Here is a 24,263-nt window from a genome sequence, read left to right on the forward strand (position 1 = left end):
GAAAATTAAAAAAGCTAATTTTAGTTTTCCATAAATCCTAAGCATTGAGAAAGGGAATCTAGAATTGAGATCAAATGTTTGTTCAAATGTAAACATACCTGCTGAACCAAATAGATATGGTGGCAAGGGCAATTTAGTAACAAAAGGAAAAGCTAGTTTTTTGTGCAATAGCAATGTGTCAAAATTAATACAAGTGACCTTTAAAAACTTCAGCATTAAAGTGCACGTTGCTCTTCTTTGTCTTCCTGTTGGCAGGTGTAAGTACAGAAAAAGACTATGTGTTTCTTTTCTTATTTGTTCTGTACACACAGTTGCTGTATCATCAATTATTAGCTGTGCATGTTTATCACATAAAGGGACTCAAGTATTTGTCAATTAGTAGAGAACGCAACAGCTGAAGTTAGGCTGATATTTAGATTGCAAACAACCTCCCTTTAAACAAATGGATAACGCAAAGTGCAAATCCTTTGACTTTTTGAGCACAAGCAAACATTATAATAATTTCTCCCCAGAGAAAGCTAAGGTAGCTTTCCTACATGCATTTCATTGTCCTTTAAGCTTTTAAGAGAATAGCAATGAAGGTAACAGAGACAGATAACATGGATTAGGTACCTAATTGTGACTAATCTATGTTCTGATGATGTAGTAGGTATATGATACAGTTCCAGCTGACCTGGTCACATTGCATTTTGTAACTGACTGATTAGAAGCACAAATTGAATGGAATTTGTTTGAAAGATTATTTCACAGCTAACAACCATATTGATGAATGTTTTACCTAATGATGTGGTAAATGCAATTTAGAATAAATTAACCATTAATTGTATCTACACACTTAATGTTCAAATTATCATTTATACTTTTGTGTATTACCAGATTTAAAATTATTGTATAAGCAATGTGGCATCATTATCTGTGATGGCTGACTTTGAAAACAGCCCACCCTGGCATATGAAACAGGCTTTTGCAAAGTTTGTGTTTCAGGTGGAAGCAAAGCTCTCCCCCATATTTTTGGACAGTTGCAATGAAATATTGTCATAGCTTCTCAGAGAAATAGTTTTCTTAACTTGTATCTGGGACATCAGGTCTTACATCCTTCCTTTCTTAGTCAGTGGGAGAATCAACAAGTTGTATTTCCATGCCTGTTCCCAGGCCCAGTTTCTTAAATGTTTCTCTCAAACTGACCTGTTTGGCATCACCACAGAGTCTTCTCCTGAGCCAAAGGTAGATATATGTTCTCTTTGTTCTCTCAAGTGAGTGATGGAGAATGTAGGACAGTGCATGCATTGGAAAAGTATTACTTGCAAAAGTTATTCTGCATGCCCTTGTATCATGAGTGGAACTAGTTGTAAGAGTAATCTCTGCCGTCTAACTCCAATACTCAAGATACAGCTTAGTGACTTTAACTGGATAATGTATTTTTTCTGAGATAGTTGTAAACAGTAGAAGCAAATTAGACCTGTTGTTTTTCCTTTATATTTGTCTATATTAATGGGAATTTTGCCACTTGTTTAATTGTGCACAGAACTAGGTCCCCATTTATCTATTCAATTTGCAATGTACTTCTCCTAAAGACTGGACTGCCTGCCATCATTCACATGACTTGATTAGCAATATAAATATATAGAGGAATTGTTTTAATAAATCAAAATGCTTAGGAAGCATATGCCTCAAAGAAAAAAGTATAAAAGGATTCCTCCTGAACTACTCAGTGCAGTATTCTGTTTGTTCACCATTAGTTTTTATTACAGACTTGTCTCCCTGGAACATTGTTTATATATTTCTTGCAAATAGGAGACAGGCTGCTCCAGGTGTCCACAATACGTTTCTGCAGTTCTTCTTTGTTCATATAGGATCATTCTTAGCTACCATTTGTTTAATTCACTCCAAATTTCTATGCTTTTATTTAAACCAGGTGACTGTAATGGCCAAGGCACTAAAACTATGGGCCAGTGTCTACAGTGACTGCTCGTATGAAGAAAGTTTTGTTTGCTAGAGTGAGGATAAAAGGACTGCAGCTCAGCTCCACAGAAACAAAACAAAACAAAAAACAAACAAAAAACACCCCCACCCCAAATCATTAGTTTAAATGCATGCATACTGATAATCTTATGCAGCATGAAATTTGGCATTGCAAGTAAGTGTCTCTATTCCAAGCAAAAAAAAGTGACTTCAATTGCTTACTACTTCATCCTTTTCCTGTTCAGTCTGCTGGCTGTTTCAGGCCTTTGGAAACTCACTCCTCCCAAACACTGAGTTACAGATCTTGTAAAATGATTGTCTGGGGCTCAGACACATTCAAGAGAGGCAAGGGCTGAAGCAATTACTATCTCCAGCTGCCTGCCTCACTCCACTGATGAAAGGTACAGGGCCGCTGCAGGGACTCTTGCTCCTAAAATGCCACAGTTTATGGTTTAAGGTAAACTGCCACAGATTTCGCTTTAAATGGAAGCGTTGGACACTGCAGCACAGCTGTTCCTGCTAGAGAGGTTGTTCACACTTTATCCTTACTCTGCCCCTCCGTACTCTGAACGGCGTAAGGGAGGCTTGTGAACACCACCACAGCAGCTGGGTCCTTCAGTACCTTTGGGATCAGTCCCAGTGGTTCTCCTGCACAGCAGAGGTGGGGGGAGACATAGGCCATGGAGTTCAGGGTTATGCTCAATGCTCTGTGATAGCTCAGGTTGCTGAAGGCCCCAGTGTCTGCTGGTGTTACCACCTGACATTTGAATATTCCCTATAGAATATGTAAGTGGCTGTGCAGGAGAGGCAGGCCAAGCAGTTGAACTGCTACCAAAGGGTTTCCTTCCACACCATCATCCTCTCAATGAATGAACAAAACTGGATGCTGAACTGGCTCCTGCATTCGTAACAGCAGCAGTGTGTTCCTTGAGCAGGTTTACAATTTTACCAGCTCTGCTTCTGTTTCCTTAATCTGATGCATGTTTGCCCTTGTTGCTCTGCTCTGCATCTCAGTACTGCTGTGATTCCCATGTTGTTTCACCGCAATTATCGTGAGATACAGCAGGTGTGATAAGTTACTAAACTGCTTCTGAAACAAGTTCTTTCCTCTATGTTATGGTGTTCTTGCTAGTTATTATTCATACACACACAAGTGTGTCATTTGGACATGGCCTAAATTAAGTGTTAACAAATAAATCTCCTTTGTCCATTCGACAGTGGCAAGTATCTGTTTAAAATGTAATTCTCCTTCCCTCACCTCTCTTTTGTACTTTATAGCATGGGCCAGGCTCCAGCACACATGTTCATACTCAGTAGGTTACTTCAGAGGCAGCCCCTTCCACTTTGATGACACTATTTATGGAGGCAGGCATTGCTCTGTGTGAACAAGGGTACAGTGTCTGACCCTTCTGAAGGCTTGGGAAGGACTGAAGTCTGGAGTCAATTGCATGATCTTTAACACAGTTAGACGATTTATTCCTGTTGTCTTTTGTTATCATCCACTTAGAGCAATTAAATAGCAGAAGTCCTGATTTACTGAAGCACTTGAGCACATGGCAAGCTCTAAAAGTACTTAGAAATAACTCTCAGTACATGGTTATATCCGACTGAATTCAGTTTTGAAATAACCCCCTCCCTCCTTAGGCTTAGAAATAAGAATATTCCTTGGATTTTGCCAAACAGAGATGGCTTGAAGGACCCATTTGTTACTGTGTTGAATTGGGACCTAATAAAGAACAGCCATAGTTTTTCAGCTACAAACCACTGTGTATAAATCTTGGGGGAAGCAACGTTGAAAATAACAGCTATTATCTGCTGAAGTTTCAGTGCAGCTATGGAAACTCAAATGCCTGGCTAACTGAAGTTTGGCTATATCCCTAGCATTGTGTGGCTATTTTGCCATAACCTGGAGTGAAGCTCTTTAAACCCATTTAACATTCAATGTTTTTAAATCTGTGCTGTCAGTTAGGAAGTGAACAAGCACAGTGTGCCCTGAAGGCAGCCTGTTCCCAAGCAGCCTGGGGCTTTCATCTCTGTACTATGTTTGGCAGCTGGTAGCCTGAGCTGTTGCTATAGAGAACCCTCTCGCTCTGACTCAGGCCCTGGTTAGCTGTATTCCACCCAGAGGCAATGCATGTTATTTTTCTTTTGCTGTTTCCAAAGGCTGTTTTGTAGACAGAACAAAATAATAATCTTTAATGACTGCTTTACGAGGCACATCCCAGTTGAGTATTTGCTCAACTCACAGCTAGATTTGAGGATAAATAGCTCGGTAGCCTTCTTCCATTTGCAGCCAAACTGCTGAAAAATGTTCTCCAAAATAATTCTGTTGACCTTAAGCTACGAGTAGCAGAAATTTAAAGAAAAAGTGTCATCTTCTGAAAGGTGATCAGCCTCCTTAGTGCTTTCTAGTCTGTGAAAACCAGCAATGGGGGTGGGGATGTGGCTTCAGTCCAAAGAAAACTGCATATCTGTGTGGCTACAACTGTGTAACTTAATATAGGAATATGCAATTAAGACTTCCATGATAACATCTAGTGAATTCAAGGAAGCACTAGGAGAGAAGGTGCCCAGCAGCACAGGTGTAATACTCTGGAGTTGCTGCATATGTACTTCAGAAATTGTCTTCAATTTCTTCAGAAATTTAAAGCCTAAATATTATGCTTTATAATATACTGGACTTGTAATGATGTAAATTAAATGTTCATTCAGCCTAGCCACAGATTAGCTGTAATGTTGGTCCAAAGACAGCTGTGGAATGGCAGTGGAGTTAATCTGGACGTATGCTGTGACCATTTTTATGGGAACATACAGCTGCCTGGTCAGAGATACTTCAAGGCATCCAGAAACCCCTGATAAATGTGCATATGAAGCAGTGACAAGAGAGAGATTAAAGACAGCTAAGCCCCTATCTGTCCTATTTAAAGTAAAGACCAAGAGGGCAAAGATACCAGTCAGATGATGTATTTACATTCATAAGGAAGATTTTATCTAGATGTTACCGTGTTATATTAAATGATTTTTATCTGCTTGTGGAGAAATTTTAGATACACCTAGTAATTATTTCACTTTTTCTTCAGTTTCATAAGCTGGATTTCAATACCAGTGTGCATTTTTGAAACCGTCTAAATTAATGAACTGTTGTTAGGAGTGCTATCAAGGAGCATCAACTACCGTTGCAAACTGGGGTCTGCAGTAGTTGTGCAATGTATGGTGGTTCAACTTTGCAGTCTAGAAGGTCTAGGAAGTTAAGCAGATTATTTTGTATCAATTGTAACCCCATTTAATAAATATAACAGCATATAATGTATACTTGGAGGAGACAGAATCAGCGATTAGCAGGAAAATATAAAATAAAGTGTAGTATTACGTATTATGGCCTCATAGTACTGGCTTTTCTTGGTTTTTGTCTCTTGTTTTAGCAACATAAACACTTTATAAATTGCATGTCTCTCAAAGCTGGATGACCAAGTCTGAGTGTTATATAAGCAGAACCTCAGAACCATGCAGCAAGTAATGTGTGATTTGGCTGCAGCGGAGGCTTGGCTGTGGGTGGGAGGGAGCAGTCTAACAGTCTAACTCAGATATAAATAAAGAAATGAGGAAATGAAATTTTCCTCAAGTGCCAAAACCCACATGCAAGTCCTTGTCCTTCTTCCTTCTCTTACCTCCTCTAAATATCAAGCAAGACAAGATTAGTTTGAAAAGCACCTCCTAGGTAGCATATAATGGTTGCTTGCTTTGTGGCAGGTAATGACAGATAATAGTTCTGAGAAACCTTTTCCCAAAGCTGAGGAACTTTAGTCAAAGGAACTGGAAAGGCTTTTACTGTAGAAATCTCCTGCTTATTCTGGGAAAAATGAAAGTCTTACGACAAAACAGGACTAATCTGATGGAAAAGAAAGTGATCTACAGTAAATGAGACCTCATCACCAGGCAGAAGTCATGTATCTTTTTAGACTCAACCTATCTCTTTACAGCTGATCAGAAAAAAACAGGCTGGAATGCTGGTCAAGTATGTTATGAGACATGCAGAAAGGAAATTTCCCAAGGAAGAACAAACAGAATAACCAATCAAACATTTTTTTAGCCCATAGTTTCCCTAAAATAAACTATTCCTTGATCATAGAAGCTTATCCACAAAGTTGTCACAGAAAAGCTAGCTTCTTTTTTAGATCTTCAGCTTAGGATCTTAGGAAGGTTGTCCCAGCAAAAGATTTAATTAGGGGGAACATAGAGGAGTTGATAATATCTGAAACATCAATAAATTAACTTTTACAATAAATAAGTGAAAGTTATAATCAGGACCACTCTTCACTGCACAGTTTCAAAGGAACTGAAGTATGAAACTGCTTAACTACTGTGGTGTAGAGTGTAACATAAGAACAGCTATAGAGGATCAGACACATAGTGGTGGTGACCATGGCAAATACTTTGGAAAGGTTTTAAAAATAGGGCAAGCATGGAGTAATGCTTCCCCAGCACTTTCTCCCATTCTTCAAGAAGTTCAAATGACTTCCTAGAAAGAGGTGAGACCTTTGAGTATATTAGTTATCAATGTCTCATGGTTTTTTCTGCACAAATTAAACTGATTACTTTGTGAAAGCATGTGAGGTTTTTCCAAGCTTATGTCAATGTAAGAAAGGCCTCCTTTTGTTATGAAGGTGCCACCTTTTCGTTCCTTTCATAGCTCATACTTCTTGCATTAGAAGAAAAAGTGAAAAACTGCTTCCTACTAATTTTCTCTGTGCTGCTCAAAATTTAGAGATCCTAGTTTGTTCCAGCCTTCTCTTTTTTATCCTTCTGATTCTCCTGACTTATTTCTCATAGAAAAGCTGTTCCAAGCCCAGCATCCCTGCTGTCCCACTCTGAGCTTATTCAGATTTTCAGACTGGATGGTCAGAGTACACAATATTTGAGGTGTAGGTGCACGAGTGGTTTGTGTATAGTATGAGTTATAATCCTCATTTTTGTAATTCTCATTTACTATGTAGTTATGCAATGATGTGCATTTTCTTACACACAGGGCAATCTGTGTTATCAGTGACCTCCCTGCAGTGATGTCTTTTGTGAAACTTCTGGGTGTAACTTCTAGGTGGTGAGACATGTAAGTTAGAGGGTTCTTCACTGAAATAGTGTTTAAGGACACCAGTTTTAGAAAAAAAATCCTGAAGCTAGGTTTTAAAGACCATATTAAGCCCTGTGGAGGAGTGTTGTATATGCCCCTAATAACTAATTTTACAGCTACGTCTGTCTATTGTGGCTTTCAAACACCCAGGAACAGGACTTAGATCCAATTTTATGCCAGCTTTTCTGCTGCTATTACTTACAAAGCATAAAATACTCAAAGTTTAAAAGTATTTTGGTTGTTTTAGCCTTTTTCCTTGCCATGAGGGGAAAGAACTGGTATAAGACCTATCTGTAAAAAAGTGACTGTTTTTAAAAGAGAAAATGCTAAACATACTTCATGAAATTATGAGGAGCTTCTTTTTGTTCTCCTTATTACATACCTTAATGTGCTATAGAAATCCTTAGGATTTTGAAAGCTGTTAATCTATAATCCCTGCCAAAAACCTCTCAAATACTTTTGTCCAGCTATATCATATAGCTATATAGTGTGCTACTTCCAATAATTTTTTCTGGGTTAGGTACACAATAACAATGGTATTACATGTATTCAATCAAGTATTTTTATTCATAGAATACATATCAAATTTATTTTAGCAGTTTAAATAAATGAGTTTAATGTATATTTAGTCAAGCATTACACTAGTGAGGGCTTAAGCAGATTAGAAATAAATGAATCCAATTAAAGAACACGTCTGTAAAATTTGATATGTCATAGGCATGAATGAACTGTTTGCACAGCAACTGTAAAGAAATCATTAATGATTAACTACCTGGAAGTGGTTTAATCAAGAATAAATGGTACAGGACATAGTTAAAAACATTTGCATTGAATACATGGAGATTATGAAAAACATGATTTTCATCAATGGTGATGTGTACTGGCCTTGGGAAATATATTTTTTACTATCTGTGGTGGATGTGCAGCCAGGGGCTGCAACTGAGATTTTGCTTAGTGACATTACCTACAATATGCTTCAGTGGCATAGTTTCTTCCAAAAAAAGGGTTACATTTAATAGGTGAGCAAAGATATTTCTCAAAAGAACTGTTTCTGAGAAGAGCATATTGTTATCCTCCCTTTCAGAGGTAGTATTCAGATAAGTTATGGTTGGGATTCTCAGAAGTAATCAGTGTTGGGTTGAATTTGGCCCTATCCATACCAAAAATCCCACTGGCTGCCAAGTTGTTTGCTAAAAAGCCATGAAACATGATTTGTTCAGTTTGACACCAGTAGCCTGTTGGAGGGTTGAGAATTGAATCCAGATCACTTGGCTACTAGAACAGTGTCTTAAAGGTGTCAGTGATATTTAGGGTACATTTTTAAACACATTAAAAATATGAAAAAAAAAAATCTGAGATTGGAAATCTATCATGTGTGACAGCAGTCTGTTTACTGTTGTCAGTATGGCTTTCTTTGAAATGGAAACCATCTAACAGGGATGGGAACTTATGTTTGTGTGGTATTAATTCCTGAAGGGATGCTGTGTACATGCATGTGCAGACACACTGGGATGCTGCTGCTTTTTGTGGAGTGGTTGAAGGGGAGTTGTTGGAAGAAAAAAATTAAACTTTTAAAAGTTTCATTTAACACGTGTCTGGCTTATTCAGAATATTCTTTTGAATGTGCAGGTGAGTTTGAATTAATGGAAACCCCCAAATTATTACAAAGAAGTCACCACAATAATTTAATTGTGGACTTGTGCAAGGAATTCTTAACCATTTGGTGGCCATCCCACTCCCTCCCCCCCCCGGCAAAAACAAACAAACAAAAAAAGCACTGCAAGCTGTGTCCCTTTAATCCAAAGTTCTCATTATCAGGCAGGTTCTAACATATATAAACATAAATAAACTACTGTCAAATCTATTTTTCTTCACTGAATTTGGCAAGTATTGAATACTTATTAAACATGACTTTTAGCCAGTTGTGCTCCTAGCACTTTGCATTTGAAAGAAAGCACTCCAGGATAAATAAATGTTACAGGCTTAAACTCAGATAATAATTTTTTTTTAAGCATTTATTTCAGTGCTGTCTGCAATGAAAGATTGTAATTATATTTATATGTAGTTAGGCTAGGATATCTTAGACTTTTGATTTGCAAAATAAATCCCTGGTGCATATTTTCATTTAGCAAATCTAGTAAAGGCAGATTTAGTGTACAAAGGGCTCCTTTTGGAGACAGAGATGGCTAGGCACGTGGCTGGGAATGACAAGCTGTACCTTCAGAATGCTGAAAAATCCCACACCATGGTTACCTAGGGGCCAGGGTGTTTTATTTAACTCCAACTGGTGGTTCAACAACTGCATTCTGAGACAAGAAAACAATTAGGGAATATATAAAATTTCTCTGACAGTAGTTGCCTAAAAGGATATCCTCAGGCATTTCTTTTCAGTGTTCCATATAGGAAACTTTGTGCTTCAATTTTCCTGCATATGTCAAATAAATTAATTAAACTTCCTGGTTTGGCTTGCTCTGTCTTTAAAAGCAAATACAGAAATATGATATCATCTATGTGAATGGCTGTAGAGAGAGGGGCTGTAAACTTTGACTCAAGGTGATGTTATGCTTTGATCAGTCATAAGCTATGATTGCTTATGCTATTTATGGAGATAAATGGGTGCCTGAAGCTTAATGAAGGGATCCAATATACAGATCTCATACAAACAAACAATGGAAAGATTTTTGGAGAGTCTTCCCAATCAATTTGGTGAGCAGCAGGTCAAGCCTATATGAGATTTTTTTCACTCAAGAGGGCTTAGGAAGGAGAATTACTAACATCATCCCCATAACTGATGGTATAGCTGAGGCAGAGAGTATCTCTGAGATCACAAAACTAAATGCTGGTGTAGTTTTATAACAAGCAGTGAGGCTCAACAGTTTTTTTCCCCACTTTCTCCTGAAATTTGGTTTCCTATATGAGCAAAGTGAAAGCTCCTTATTTTGACTGGTTCTGGAAGAAGCTGAAAGGTTTGCACATGCTACTCCTGACAAGTCTCATGAGCAGACTGAGGCCTTTGTAAACATTTCTGAGACACATTGTACAGGAACAGTGACACAGCAGATGAGGAAATTGTCTGTTTTGTTGTACCATCTGCTGATTTAGAAAGCCATGAAGATGACAAACAACTAGAATCTGTTCTCTTTTTACTCATCTGCTGACTTGGGGCTCTGTCAGCGTTGCATCAGCTGGAGTGTGGAAATGTTAAAAGTTGCAGGCATTGTTTAAAAGTAGAAGAATGATATATTACAGGATTGTGGTCAGACATGAATGAGGAAGTGCCTGATTTTTACCACGTTCATGGCTGATTTTAACTGAATTTCAACAACTCAGTGAAATAGACAGAACATTAATGACATTACCACCTTTAGTTTGAATTAACGGTTACTATTCTGTGTTCTGTTAGACTTGCAGAAAATCAGACAAATGTAATTTTTCTCATTTTTATCTATAAGGAATGCGGTGTGTACATGTCTTTTTCATACGTTTTTCATGTAAAACTAGAGGAAACGATGAACAAAAATTATGCGTTCAATAGAACTAATAGTGCAATGCATTAAAATGTTACTTTATTTACTTTTGCATGAAAAGTGCTTTGCACTTTGCTTCAGTCATGGAATGACTGTATTCCTGGTGTAGGAACCTGCTGCGTTAAGATCATTTAATGCTTTAACTTACAGCTTGTACTTCATTAATTAATACCCATAAGGAATAACATGAGTATAGGTTGTCCAGTGTTTGTCAGATCTAGGTGGTCAACTAATGTATTTTTATTCTTTATTTGCTGTGATTTTCCAATAACAGTAGGATCATTGCATATTGATCATCTTACCAATTGAGAAATACTTGAGAATAAGAGTAAGATCTATTTCGAGTTGCATAGTGATATTTCATTACTGCTGGAGAGAATGAAATGAAATTAGATTTTCATCTAATGCCACAACTCCACACATGAAAACTGAATTTTGTTTCACCTTCTTTAAGGTATTTACACTTAGTGTCTTTTGATGCAACAAAATACACTGTTAATACCAGTCTCTTTGTTGGTTATCTGTGTTTTCTCAGTCACTGCATGTATAGCTTATTCTTCCTTACTGGCACGTTTGGCACTAATGTAAGAAGGTGCTTTTGCAGAATTTTCCATAGGCTGATAATTTTTCTCTTTTTTTTGAAGGTTTTCTCATTGTTTTCAAGGTTGCGCTGCTTATGACACAAGTTCTCTATAAGATTTCAGTCATGCTTATGTATAAGATCTCTGTTCTTGAGTCTGGTTGTCCTCCTTCTTAAGTTCTTTTTGTTGACTCTGGATATTTTTTTGTTGGTAATGGATGTCATTATTTTACTACTTCCTCTGGATATATCCTGTTCAGCTGCTTTTGTGATTTGAAAGCATTTTTCAGGGCTTAATTTCTCTTCTGTTCCATAGCCAGCACAATCTTTAAGCAAGGAATCTTAATATCTTCAGAGGGCATGGACTTAAGCTCTGTCAGGAGAGGTTTAGGTTAGATATTAGGAAAAAATTCTTTACAGAGAGGGTGATCAAGCATTAGACTGGGCTGCCCAGGGAGGTGGTGGATTCTCTGTCTCTGGAGGTTTTTAAAAAGAGGTTGGATGTGGCACTCAGTGCCATGGTCTGGTAACCATGGTGGGAATGGATCAAGGGTTGGACTTGATGATCCCAGAGGTCCTTTCCAAATCAGATGATTCAGTGATTCTGTGTCTTAAGCTCTCTACTGTTAATGGCTATTCTCACTTTAATTTTTACATTTTGATTAAAATATTCCCAAATTTTGTCTTATTACTCCAAGGGACACAACTACAAAAAAAACCCTGCTTATCTGTACAGTTTTAGTTTGTTTTGGGCCATACTGTGCCCACTGAGGTTCTGACACTAATTCCAGTCTTCCCAACATTATTTCTATCAGTGCTGACTTAGCTTTTCATCATCATCTTTTTTATTTTTTATTTTTTTCCTTCACCAAGGCCATATATAAAAATGCATTTTTTTCATTGTCATGGTCAGCTCTGTCCACAGACTCAGTTACCATATTTGTGCAAGCTCTGTTATTTGCCAAGAAGTCAGGTTTTGCAGTGCTCTGGTGTTCCCTTACTGTTCTTTTTTGGGTCTACCTCTTAATCAGCCTTGATCTCTTCCTTCAACTTTCACTAGATAGACTGCTGCCACCTCGTTTCATTTTGGCAATGCTAGTAACCAGAAAGTGCCTTCTGAAGAGAAATTTTGAGAACAATTCACGAAAGTATTGCAGATCCAGAGTGCCTCCAAGTTGCATGCAGACTGACTTCCACCAAATGCTTTTCTGCTTTGGCCTTTGTCTTCATCGTTGCAGGTTTCTATAGCTAGATTACTTAAGTAAAGAATGCTTTGCACTCAACTTGCAGATGCTTTATCGCAGAGAAGTGCAGCTGGTACAGCCATCAATACTTGGCTGTTCCCACACTAGCTCTAGTACATCAGTAAGTGTTTTCAAAACTGGGCTCAAGCTTTATAGTGGCCACTGGAAGAATGAGAGGCATGGTACAGGGTGGAAATATTTGTGGGGGTTAGATCTGAGAAGAAAATGGGAAGCAGCATATTATAGCAAGAGGATTTTATGCTTTGCCTTCTGTTTTCTGTTTGATTACAGTGAAGCATGATAATCCAGTCTGTAGGTGCCTGATACATTGACCATACTGGCCAGATTCTCATTCAGGGGGGAGGGACAAGAGAGAGAAGAAATAATATGTTTTTAGAAGCATATGCATCCACGTTTTTTTGAGGAGTCAAAGAGGACCTAGAATTTCTATCCAACTGTGGAAAGGATGGCTGTTTCCCATCATGAAAAGGTGGAGGTCTTCAATGTGTTTCCCTTTGCAAAGAAGCCTCACTTTGGTCTTGTCTGGATTCAGTTTGATTCATCTGTTCTTCATTTAAGAGCTAATTTCCTGTAGTTATTCTGATGTTTTATAGTGATGATAGTTGCATCAGAAAATGAGATAAATAGTAGATTGTCAGCAACATACTGTTAGCAATTGAACACATGCCATATCACTCTCTCTCTCAGCAGTCTCATGTACAGAGACGTAGATTGTATGGACCCCTGTGAGACCTTGTAGGTGAGGACCTTGGAGGAAGAGGCTCGTACCCACCATCTTTTTTTGAATTACATGTAGATCACAAGGCTCAGTATTACTTTGTTTCTGGGACTGTGTAACAGAGGATAGAAGCATCTGAGAACAGGAATCTGGAAATTACAGTTTCATGGTTCATGGAAATTTTATTAATTCCTCCAGGAAGTTGTCAGAATTTCTGTCTGTAGTTTGTGTATCACTAGGAGCCCGAGTTCTTTGCCTCACAGTGCATATGGAGGCAACACTCTAATGTTTTAATTTCTTGCTGGAATATCTTCTTGATCTGACATTGAGACCACAGGACCCTTCCTCCATGTTTTCTTTACTTTAAAACAAAACAAAACAAAACAAAAAACCCCCCAAACACCCAAACCCAAAAACCAAACCTCTTCTGATAGTAATCTTGGCCTGTTACTACTGGTGCTCTGGTGTCTGTCTGGTGTCTGAAGGGTAGCTGTGCAAAGACAGAATTGAGATGGTTCTGAATCATGCCTCAGTCATGCCCAAAACCCCGTGTTTCACCTGCAAGGAGAGCTCGAACGTAGTTTTTTCTATGGGAATACTTTGCATTCAGCAGCAAAAAGTTCAGATAATTTTCTTTTTATCCTTTGTTTAATGATGTTATTGTTACAAGAAACTGGCTGCAAATAACCAGCTTGCAGTGTTTATTCTAACGTGTGGTGTTCTGGGAGGGTGGCTCTTTGCCATAACAATACCAAGGACTTAGGAACACATAATGGCATGCAAGGTTTTGGGCAGCCTGATTTGCCTGTTTGGTTTTTTTTAGACTCCTGTGACCTAGAAGCATTGCACAGTGCTCTATGATCTGAAAGCTTGGACCTTATACAGACTGTAACAGCAGGCAAGTACTGTTGGAGTGACAGTCTCTGGTCTGAATACTGAGGTCGTGTTTCATCCAGTTTTAAAAACTCTTCCATTGACATGAGGAAGCAGCAGAAGTTACAGGGTGACCTGCACCAGAGATGGGGAGGTAATGGCAGAGCTAAGGGTTCACCAGCAAAAAAGGAGGCAAAAGGGCTGGTGGTTTCAAAACCAGAACAGAACCTCCTCACCTCCCTGAGGCTGTGAACAACTTATCTACTTAATTTTGATTAATTTTCATTTCTGGAGGCAACACTCTCTGCATCTGACACTTATACCACAGGACACTTCCTCTTCTTGTAATCAGATAGAGGGAATGTGTATGTCAGGATAAGACTGATAGTTTTTTCAGGACCATTGATTGCAACCCATCCTACTTTAGTAGTTAGATATGAAGATTAACTGAATTCCTTTTTTTCTGTTGTTTTGTATAACATAAAGATAATTTAGTAAGACTCAGTTATGGAGACAGATGCTTTGCATGTCAAATCAAGTGGTCTGGAGAGAAATTCTGAGGGAAACAATGGGAAAGATTTCAAAATATGTGGATGAACCTTACCTGTCAAATACATCAAAGCAAATCCCTGTATTCAGGTGCTTTCACTGCAGGCAGGATATTTGAAATGCAAATACTATAGCAGAGACCTATCTCTATTAAAGCCAAAACTCCAAGAAATTACCTCATTAAGAAGTAATTTTGCATTACAAAACATTAATTATAGTTGGCTAATCTCTGTCTGCCATGGAATAGAAACAGTGTATTTACTGTGAGTGATTAATTTTCATGTGCTATATACACATGGATACAAAAACATTGGCTGCATTGCCAAAAAAAATTAACAATCCTCATTGACCAAGTTTGTTGCTTGCCATGTGCAAAAAATTTTTAGTGTCAAACTGGCATGAATTAATTTGTCTGTTCTGCAGGTTTATCTGTGGCTGTTCAAAGATCTATCTTATTTCATTTATTTCAGTGATTTATTAAGTTTATCTTTTTGCTTCCTGACTTTTATTTCAAAACGTTTCAGTGTACTAAGCTGTGATATTGTTCAGGTTGCTGTGCAGTTCCTTTCTGAAAAACGTAAGACTGTCGTGGCTTATATCAAGATATGTGTGATTATAGAGCAAGATATTGTTGCTAAATCTGGGTGAACAATTTATTATTAATATAATTCATTAGGGATGAGTCTTCAGGTCTATGGGGTAATGTGAGAATGACCATAAGCATAGGCAACCCAACCTCCTTGACTGATAAGACAAGCACTACTCTTTCCTTGTTCTCCTTCTTTGCTGCTTAACACGAAGGAAAAGAAAAGCCATGAATCCTTCCTCTTATCCTCCAGGTAGATAGGTCAGGAAGAAATCCTTGTTTCACTCTCTTTTCATAAATCATTGTCAGAATAGGTTCCGTATGACTACATGAAAGCTGGAGAGCTCATTTCTTACTCCCCCAGGTATCAGCAGCCGTGCAGATGTGTGCAAGGGGGTGCAGGTTAATGCATATGCCCTTGTTATCCTCAGTAAGACATTGTGAATAATGCCAGTTTTCCTTACTTTTGTGTGTTCATTAGAACGTTTGATGAAACTAACATTAAACTTCACAAACTCCCCTTACGTCCAGCTCCCCATAGAAAACCTCTAGTATTTTGTGAGTGAGGGACAGACTAGTTAAATAACAAGGCTTGCATTTATCTAGCTCTTTTCTCTGCCTAGTGAACTCTTTAAGTACAATAAGCTTCAAATGGAGGAACAAACACAAGACTCATAGAAGAAGAAAAATTCACAAATTTGCATCAATTGCCTGAAACTTTCTGAACAGTGAAAAATACAAAGATGAATTGTTTTTCATTAAAAAAAAATTATTTGTACAGTTTATTTAGCCATCTATGTAGGCTGCTATGTGTACCCCCACACATGCATGAATGCAAAAACATATACACATGTGGTAAGTTTATAGTTGTACAGTCGAAAGAGTTTTGAGGAAAATGTATCTTATTTACTGCTTAGCTGTGTGACCAATGCAACACTGTCATATACATCTCAGAAATTTCCATCCCATTGTTTTTTATTACTGAAGAAAGTAGATCAGGATGATAACAGCTGGATCCAAAAAGCAACAATTTCTAGTATAAAAATAGTGCTATTGTTTAGTAAGCTATACTACTTAAATCTATTAGGGAGATATACTGGCTTGCCCTGTTTGTTCTTTTCCTTAAAAAATACCTTTCATTCCCACCCCCTACTAAGAAGGCAGGAATGTTTCCCATTAAGATATGAAGTGAGTTTGTTTTTCCCTTTTGCCTTTTACATAGGGATACTGAATATAAAGGACTCCAGCTCTCCCTGGATCAGGTCACTGCTACCAAGCCGGCATTCTCATACGCAAACTCAGCTCCGACCATAACGGATAATAGGAAGGGAAGCAAATCCCGCCTCTCGAGCACAAAGTCAAAATCAAGGACATCACCATACCCACAGGTAGCTGTCTTTGAAAAACAAAAATTAAATATTTTTTAATATCTTGATTTTGACTGCTGCTTTACCGGAGTAATTAGAATGGACCAAAGGACATGTTACTCGAAAAGAATAAACGGCAACAGGTTATAAGGTCTTGAGAGAGGAATATGTTTCTTTAAACTGTTTCTAAAAAGCTGGAAACATTGATGTTTCAGCATGCAGACTAAATCATCAACAACAATAATAGCAGCACAGGGTTCAGAGTTAATAAGGAGGGGACAGAAGGACAAGTGAAAATGTTGGTTTTGAAATACTTGGTTTGAGAAGATTGTGAGTTTTGCTATGTGAGAAAGCCTGCTTTTTTTTTACTTACTCTTTAATAATTCCAGCATAACTAGAAAGCTGCCAGATGTTTGACAGCAGTTTAATACTGAAATCTTAGTCAAGAGGAGTGAGGTTTGAGGAGGGAAACCAACAAGCTGACTTGCTAAACTGGAACAAGAAAGGTTTTCTATGTATAAAGCTTTGGAAGGGAGAAAGATCTAAGAGGTGGCTGTTGGCATCAGTAGGCTTTAACTTCTCAGATTTCATTTTCAGGCCTAAAGTGTAAGGAATGTGTTCTTGATTGGAGAATAGATCAGACTTGAGTTGGTCTCTGAACCGGAGCTTCTCTAGTACATTTACACAACTGATTTCTACTGATGATGTCACAGCACTTGCACACTTACACTATCAACACTTTAGCTCAAATCTCTCTGTTGAAATAACCATTATGTTTACTAAATAATGATGCAAGTCTCAGTGTCCTTATGCCACCATGGGGTGGATACAAATATATACATTTGTGACGTAACATTGAAGACCTATGTTCTTCTGAAGAGTCCAGGTCAATACTTAACTGATAGTGACCTTGATAACTACAGTTTCTCTTCAGGCACAAAGTTTTCTAAATGGACCTCTGAGAGTGTACAATCTGTGCCCAAGTCTCCCCACCACTTCCTTGTTTTTTTTTTTTTTTCGCCCCCTGAAAAGTACCAAGGGTAAAAATTTCAGTTAAGTGGCATCTGCATTTGGTACAGATAATATTTAACTGAACACCTAGATATGAACTCAGATTCTTAATTTTAGTAATCTAATTTTGCCAGAATACAGCTCGTATTTTTAAATCATTTGCTCATGTGCATTTCGGTGAATTGCTAGAAAAGTGGCTTTTTCTTAAATGCATGACACCAAAAATTGCAGTAAAATTGTTTTGAAGAATCAGGAAAGATACCAGCAGCTAAATCTAAATTGGATTTTTAAGATTACTAAATCTGATTAATTGAAATTATCCATCACCTCCCCCTACATGGTCATTTCAGGAGTCCTCATTTGCTAGCAGGACAATCCCAGCTGGAGACCTGTTATTCTCCCACATCAATTTGATTCCTGAAAGTGTAACTTTCATCAGTACCTCCTTATTCTCTCTGCCACCAGAAAAAAAATCCTGAGCTAGCAGCATAGCACTGAGACTGTTGGTTTATTAGAGACTGATTATTGTTTTTTGAAAACTCAGGATGTTTAGTCTCCAGTTTCGGTTTGCATCCTCACTACCAGCTGCCTGGTAGTAAAGTCACATATTCAGTAATTCAAAGAGAAGCAGCCTTGCTGGTTGCCAAAGTCTTGAAAAATGCTCATACTGTTCGCTGCAGCACATCACCACAAGAAGCAGTGGCAGCTTGGCTTTGCATCCCTCTAATCCTTCTCCACCACTGAATAATTTGTCGAAAGACAAAGAAAAGCTGCTGTGAAGAACATGCAGCAGGTGGTATGGTCTCTGTCTCTCAGTCTCCATCCCAACTAGTTTGCCAGTCAGTTGTGGAGAATTAGAGTGTAACTCAAAAGCCATGGCTGAAAAGTGAGGACATGGGGTTTGGCTTACATAGGAGCCTGGGTTTTGGTGGAGGAACAAAGCAGGAAGTTTATTAGTAAAACAGAGGCAGTTGACAAAGTATTTCTTAGAAGTTAAGGGTACACAGGAAAATTTAACTATAAATACTTTTTTTTTCCCCCCATTTACTGTTTGCTTTGTGAGAAAGGGAATCATATCCTTTTTGGATGATGACTGATAATCCTCTCCCTTGCCAGTTTTGTGCCCCTAGGATGTCCACATGAGCTGTGAACTGTACAAAAACCATGCTATTAAATTTCATCCAAATGTTTACTAGTAGGGCAAAAGGTGGATGTTCTGGTCACCAAAGACATTGTTAATGTTTTTTTTCTCCCCTCAAATCTTATGCAAAAGAAGATATAGCGTAACATGGAGCTTGTATCTGTCAGTAAATACTGAGTTTTTGGACATCGATCAGCATTTGATTAACACAGAGTCCAGCACAGGGGGCCAAGAGGTTCTGTGAAACCAGCCCCAGGCAGGAGAAGGAGCAAGTGGAGAGCACAGCAACCCAAATATCATTACACAGTTGGAGGATTTGCCCACAGACTTTGAACAGTGCTCTTCTAGTTCTGTTCTACCAGAGAGGTTGGAGAGTTGAAAATGTAGGTGAAAAAGGCCAGGAGAGAAGACAACTTGAAAGAGATTGTCAGAAAAAGGAAATTGTGAGTTGGTTAAAAGATGCCATAATAATAATCACTGTGAGGGGCTCCAAAATCTAGCCCTGGACCTCATTTATTTTGTGTTCCCAAAAGCTAGCCCTGGACCTCATTTATTCTGTACACAGGAAATAGCAGCAAGATTAGAAAAACATTTTAATTGTGATCATCTGAACAACTGCTTTGGAGTTTAATCTCCCATTAATGATGATTGTTTAAAGAAAATATTTAAAGTTGTCTGCTGTCTATCTCTAATGGAAATATTTTATGGTCAAATCTGGATGAAGTTTTATAACTTCATATCTTGTTTTAGTTCTTGGATAAAGATTATGTATATATATAGAACAAACACATAGAAGCTTGTACCCAAATACTGTTGGATGGAGGCTTTGGTGTGTGTTACAGCATGCCTAAGTTTTGGGAAATAAGAACCATCTCTAGTAGGTGTACACCTGATTTTGAAGGTAAATTGATTTTATCACAGCATCTTTAAACATCATAGCACCTTTAAACAAATAATCTGGATTAATTCTGCCATCTACTTCTATTTGGGCTTGTCACCCAATAGGGTGAAGGTAACAGGATGAAGCTGAATTCCAGTCACACTTCTATTTTTTAATATTATTATTTATTTTTTATTTTTAATTTTTTATTTCTTCCTATAGCCTAAAGCTTTGGCAGCTTTCAGTGTATTCAAAAGCAAAGCAAACCCCTCTTTTTATAGTAAACATAACTCCTGATCTGGTGAAGAGTCACCAGCAGTGGGGGTTATTTTAATGGACATGCTGTATTACTTTAATCTAAGCCTTTCACCATCTGTTCTGCCTATAATAGTGAATGCAAAAAGAACATATTTTACATTTCAGGATTACATTAGTAAAAAGTAAGATAAAAGTGATTTAAAAGCATGCATATGTTCTTAGTACAATACAGCCCGCATCTGTGATGTTTTTTCTTATGGTTAAGACACAAATCAAGAGGAAAACTGCTAATGCTGATGTAGTGAAAGTTTGTCATGGAAAAAAGGACTCTGAGAGGGTTTCACTACATATTTAATGTTTATAAAGATAAAAACCAGAGTAGACTGCCAGAAAATTAGAAATCTATAACATCTATTGTTTGAACATCTGGCAGAGTGTGTGGAACAGGCTGATGTTGCTGCATATGACAGGAGGATTGCTCAGGCCAGTGAGACACCTGCAGAAATGGAAGGTCAGACAAAAGAAAATTGACCAAGAAATACTAAATTGTTTACTGGTCTGATACACTTCCATGGGTTCTTGTCAAGTAAGCTTGCCTTAGACATTGGATTTATATTTTCCCATTTCCTTGCCCCTTCAGCTCTCCTGAAGTTTTTCTCAGAGTGAAAATAACATCAGTGGTGACCTACAGAGGCTTTGGATGTCAGTGCTGATCCTGCTGCTGTGCTCTCAGTGCAGTGGCACACTGGATTAGCAGTTTGAAAGACCTTTCTAATGCAGTTTCCAGGAACCAGCTGGAGGAGGATCATTTAACTTATTTATCACCGTTGTTTATGCCAGGAGACAATTCAGAAATCACCTGAAGGGGTTTCAGAGGTTGCCTGTCTGAAGTTATTTACCATGTTTCACTTATCTGCTAGATAAAATTTATCAAACCCCTCCCCCAAACAGTAATTCTGCCTGACATAGGACTTAGAAGGCAACTATTGGCAGAAATGAAATGATTTGTGGTGAGTCAGGACTGGAGTTGAAAAAGCAAAAAAAAAAAAAATCACAAATTTCTATTTGCCATAATCTTCATTAAATCTGTTGCCATTTTTTATGGTCTTTCAACACTTGACATGTGGGAGCCTAATTTTGACTTCAGAGATAGTGTTTCCACTCCCATTTCAGTAAAGCAGTATCTTTGATCATCTTTTAATTTCTCTCCCTGTCAACGTGTCACACGTTGCCCCTCTTTGGAGTCTCCACCTGTCAACATCAGATTCCCAGAAGAGGCAGTGGTAGGACTGCAGCAGTAGAGCCATGCCAAACAGAGATGTGATTAATTTTAAAGGGAAATAGCCATATTTTGGGGCTGTGTTTATGCTGTAGAACAAGCAGTCACAGCAAACCCTGGTAGACAATGTGAGTCGCAAGCAATTCTGTTTGTTAATTTAGTTCTGTCCTTGGCCTGGCAGCTGTGGTGGGTCACATCCCAAATAATCATAATTTACATCAAGTCCAAAGGATATGCTTGAAGTACTGTTGGTCTGGACCACTTGCTTATATGATACTACATGGTGCATTTCTGATATACTGAACATGTACCCTTTGAAATTTTTTCCATTTCTATGAGAAAGGTGCACAAAGGCCTGTGCAATTGAAACCCCAGTGGTCTGGTCCCAGATTAAAAAAAAAAAAAAAATTGAGCAAGTTTTCAGTTAAATGGAGCAATTTCCTTCAAGAGAAGCTATGTTGGATCATGAGGTGCCTTTTGAAACAGAGAACTAACAGAAGAATATCTATTAAGGCTAAATGAAATTAAGAATTTTCAGTTTGGAAGAACCTCTGGCATTTGTTATTATCATAAATTATCCAAAAAATGAAATTTCATTATAATATTATTGGAAACATGTTTCTTTGTCATCCTCATGAAAGAAATACATAGTACGAGTATTGTTTTTAATAAGAAAATAAATGAACTTTTAACTTTTTTATACTTACCTTTATGTTTATCTTATGTTTTGGCTTATCATTTTAAATTAAAAGTCAAATCCACAAAGAGTGCTAAAAATAATACTAAAATTCAGAGAAGGTACAAAAGTAGTTTTCCTTTTGTGAATTTGCATTTAAACTAAAAATTAATAGCAATAATCCTGTTAATAATATCTAATTTTTCATTGGAAACGGTTTTGTCTAGAGATTTTTGTCAAAAAGTTTACAGTAATTCAGTCGGTATTTGTGAAGATACCTATGTGACTCAACAATTTGAAGACATTAGGTATGAAAGGATAATAGAAGAATTAGATCTCTCAGATGGTCATGTACCACTGCAATGGCTGGATAAAGTTCTTAGTTAATGTATGCCAAATTACTGACATTTAGAAAGAAAGAACTCTTCTGTGGCTCTGTAACTATCTTATCCTGCGAAATCAGATTTATCTGTTAATCTCTAAAACCTTGCAATAAATGTGGTGGTACTAACTTGCTGACCTCCTCCATATCTAGTGGTAGGCTTTTTGCCTACAGGTATTCTGAAAACTTATAAAAAATATCACTGAGCATCCCAGAGCCACAACACTGTTTTTTTTTCTCTCCTTTAAATAACATATTTTCTTAGCAAACAGTATTCCCAAATATAAACTGCAATACTGAAGAAATACCCAATTAAATGCCAAAACCAAAGTAGTTTCACTACTGATGTTGCACAGATGTTTTAAGTTTCTGTAAGTCAAACATCTGGTCAGTACTTTCAATTGGTAAGTGCATAAAACCTTGATCTTGGCTGTTAATGAGGAGTTTCATGGCAACTCAATCTAGTGAAAAGGAAGGTAAGCTTATGTTTTCAGGAGAGAGGCCTAATGCCTATTAAAAGACAAAGCAGAGTGGGCATCTGGAAGGTGAGTGATGGAATGGGAGAATTCCAGGCTTTCATGTTGTAATACATTGATTTGTGACATGAGTGTAGAGTATTGAAGAGGTGAGCATGTACAACTTTAGTCTCATCCCAATCTGTAAGCAAGGGTGAAATCGGTTTAAAGATGTTCCGTGAAGTCTGACAATTCCAGTAAATTAAAAGATTTAAAAATGAGAAAGAGAAATCCTAGGAGGTTTAATAGGCATTCTTTTTTTTTTTTTCTTCCCAAAAAGTATCTAAAAGTTTGAGACATTCATTATGAATATCTAGAAATATGTGACATTTAACTTAACCCTTCCTTCTCTGTAAACAAATGCCTGTGCTCCTACTCTGTTTGCTTTTCCATCTGCCTTCTAGTTGCTGCTTCTGTGTTGGGAGGGCTCTACTTAAGCATGGGTAGCAAATGCTGACTCTGCCTGCTTTGCCTAGCAGTCAGGTTTTCATTCAAATAGTTTTTGAATTTTCCTTTTTCCCACATTGCAACAGAGTTGGGATTTTATCTTCCTACCAATCTGTTATCACTTCAGAGCTTTACTCTGTAGTGTTTTTGATAGTCCTTGGATCTACAGAGGGATTTCTTTTCCCTACTAATGGGAGGAAAGAAGTTCCAAGATACCACTCCAGTTAAGAAAATAATCCAACAACAAAAAAAATATGAGGGGAAGAGAAGGAAGCTTAGAAAAAAACCAAAAAAGCAACAAACAACTCTTGAAATGCATTCATTTCAATTTGGTATGAGAGAATGCTCCAGGAGCAGTTTTAATTTCAGTTCTTTTTGAAAGCGTTTTGCCAAGGACAGGTGGAGCACCATTTCTGAGCATGACCACTGGCTTTCAAAGTAATAAAAAAATACTGAATTGTGACAGTGATGTTGCTCAGCCTAATAATACACATCATAAAGGAAATGGCTATTAAGAGTCAAAGCGGGATGTTTTAGACTTCCATGAGTTTGGTCCTGTCATCTGTGAGCTCATTAGAGAATGTTCTACAATCAGGAGGTGTGGGCACCCTTTCAAAAAACACCCCCATCACATGCATACTCTGTCTTTTCCATGCAGCTACTTGCAGATTTCCCCCAGTAATTTCCCCACTCCTCCTCCTGTTTTGCAGTATTCTGGATTTCACACTGAGAGGTCTGAGTCTGACCATGAGAGCCAGTGGGGTGGGAGCCCCCTGACCGACACGGCTTCTCCCCAGCTCCTGGAGCCCGCGGACAGACCAAGCTCTCAGCACCACGACATCTCCTGTGCCTACAGACAGTACTCAGACCACAGTGCTCTCTGCTATGGTTTTGCACTTGACCACTCCAGGCTGGTTGATGACAGACATTTCCATACTCAGGCCTGTGAAGGAGGGAGGTGTGAAGCTGGCCGCTATTTCCTTGGCACACCGCAGCCCGGAAGGGAGAGCTGGTGGGGTTCTCGTTCAGCCTTGCCCCTGACCAAGTCATCCCCGGAGAGCAGAGAAGCTTATGAGAACAGTATGCCCCACATAACTTCAGTGCACAGGCTTCACGGTA

At 38.1% G+C, this 24,263-nt stretch overlaps 1 protein-coding gene across 1 annotated transcript in view; it reads left to right on the top strand.

Annotated features, from left to right (window-relative positions):
- The window catches only part of SIM1 (SIM bHLH transcription factor 1), a 54,928-nt gene that overhangs the window by 21,061 nt on the left and 9,604 nt on the right, over positions 1–24,263 (top strand). The window contains exons 10-11 of the mRNA XM_071741268.1: positions 16,411–16,576; positions 23,855–24,260. Of these exons, the coding sequence (XP_071597369.1) occupies positions 16,411–16,576; positions 23,855–24,260 (572 nt within the window). The remainder of the gene's footprint in view (positions 1–16,410; positions 16,577–23,854; positions 24,261–24,263) is intronic.

Source organism: Heliangelus exortis, chromosome 3 (genome assembly GCF_036169615.1).
Source record: "Heliangelus exortis chromosome 3, bHelExo1.hap1, whole genome shotgun sequence".
NCBI lineage: Eukaryota > Metazoa > Chordata > Aves > Apodiformes > Trochilidae > Heliangelus > Heliangelus exortis.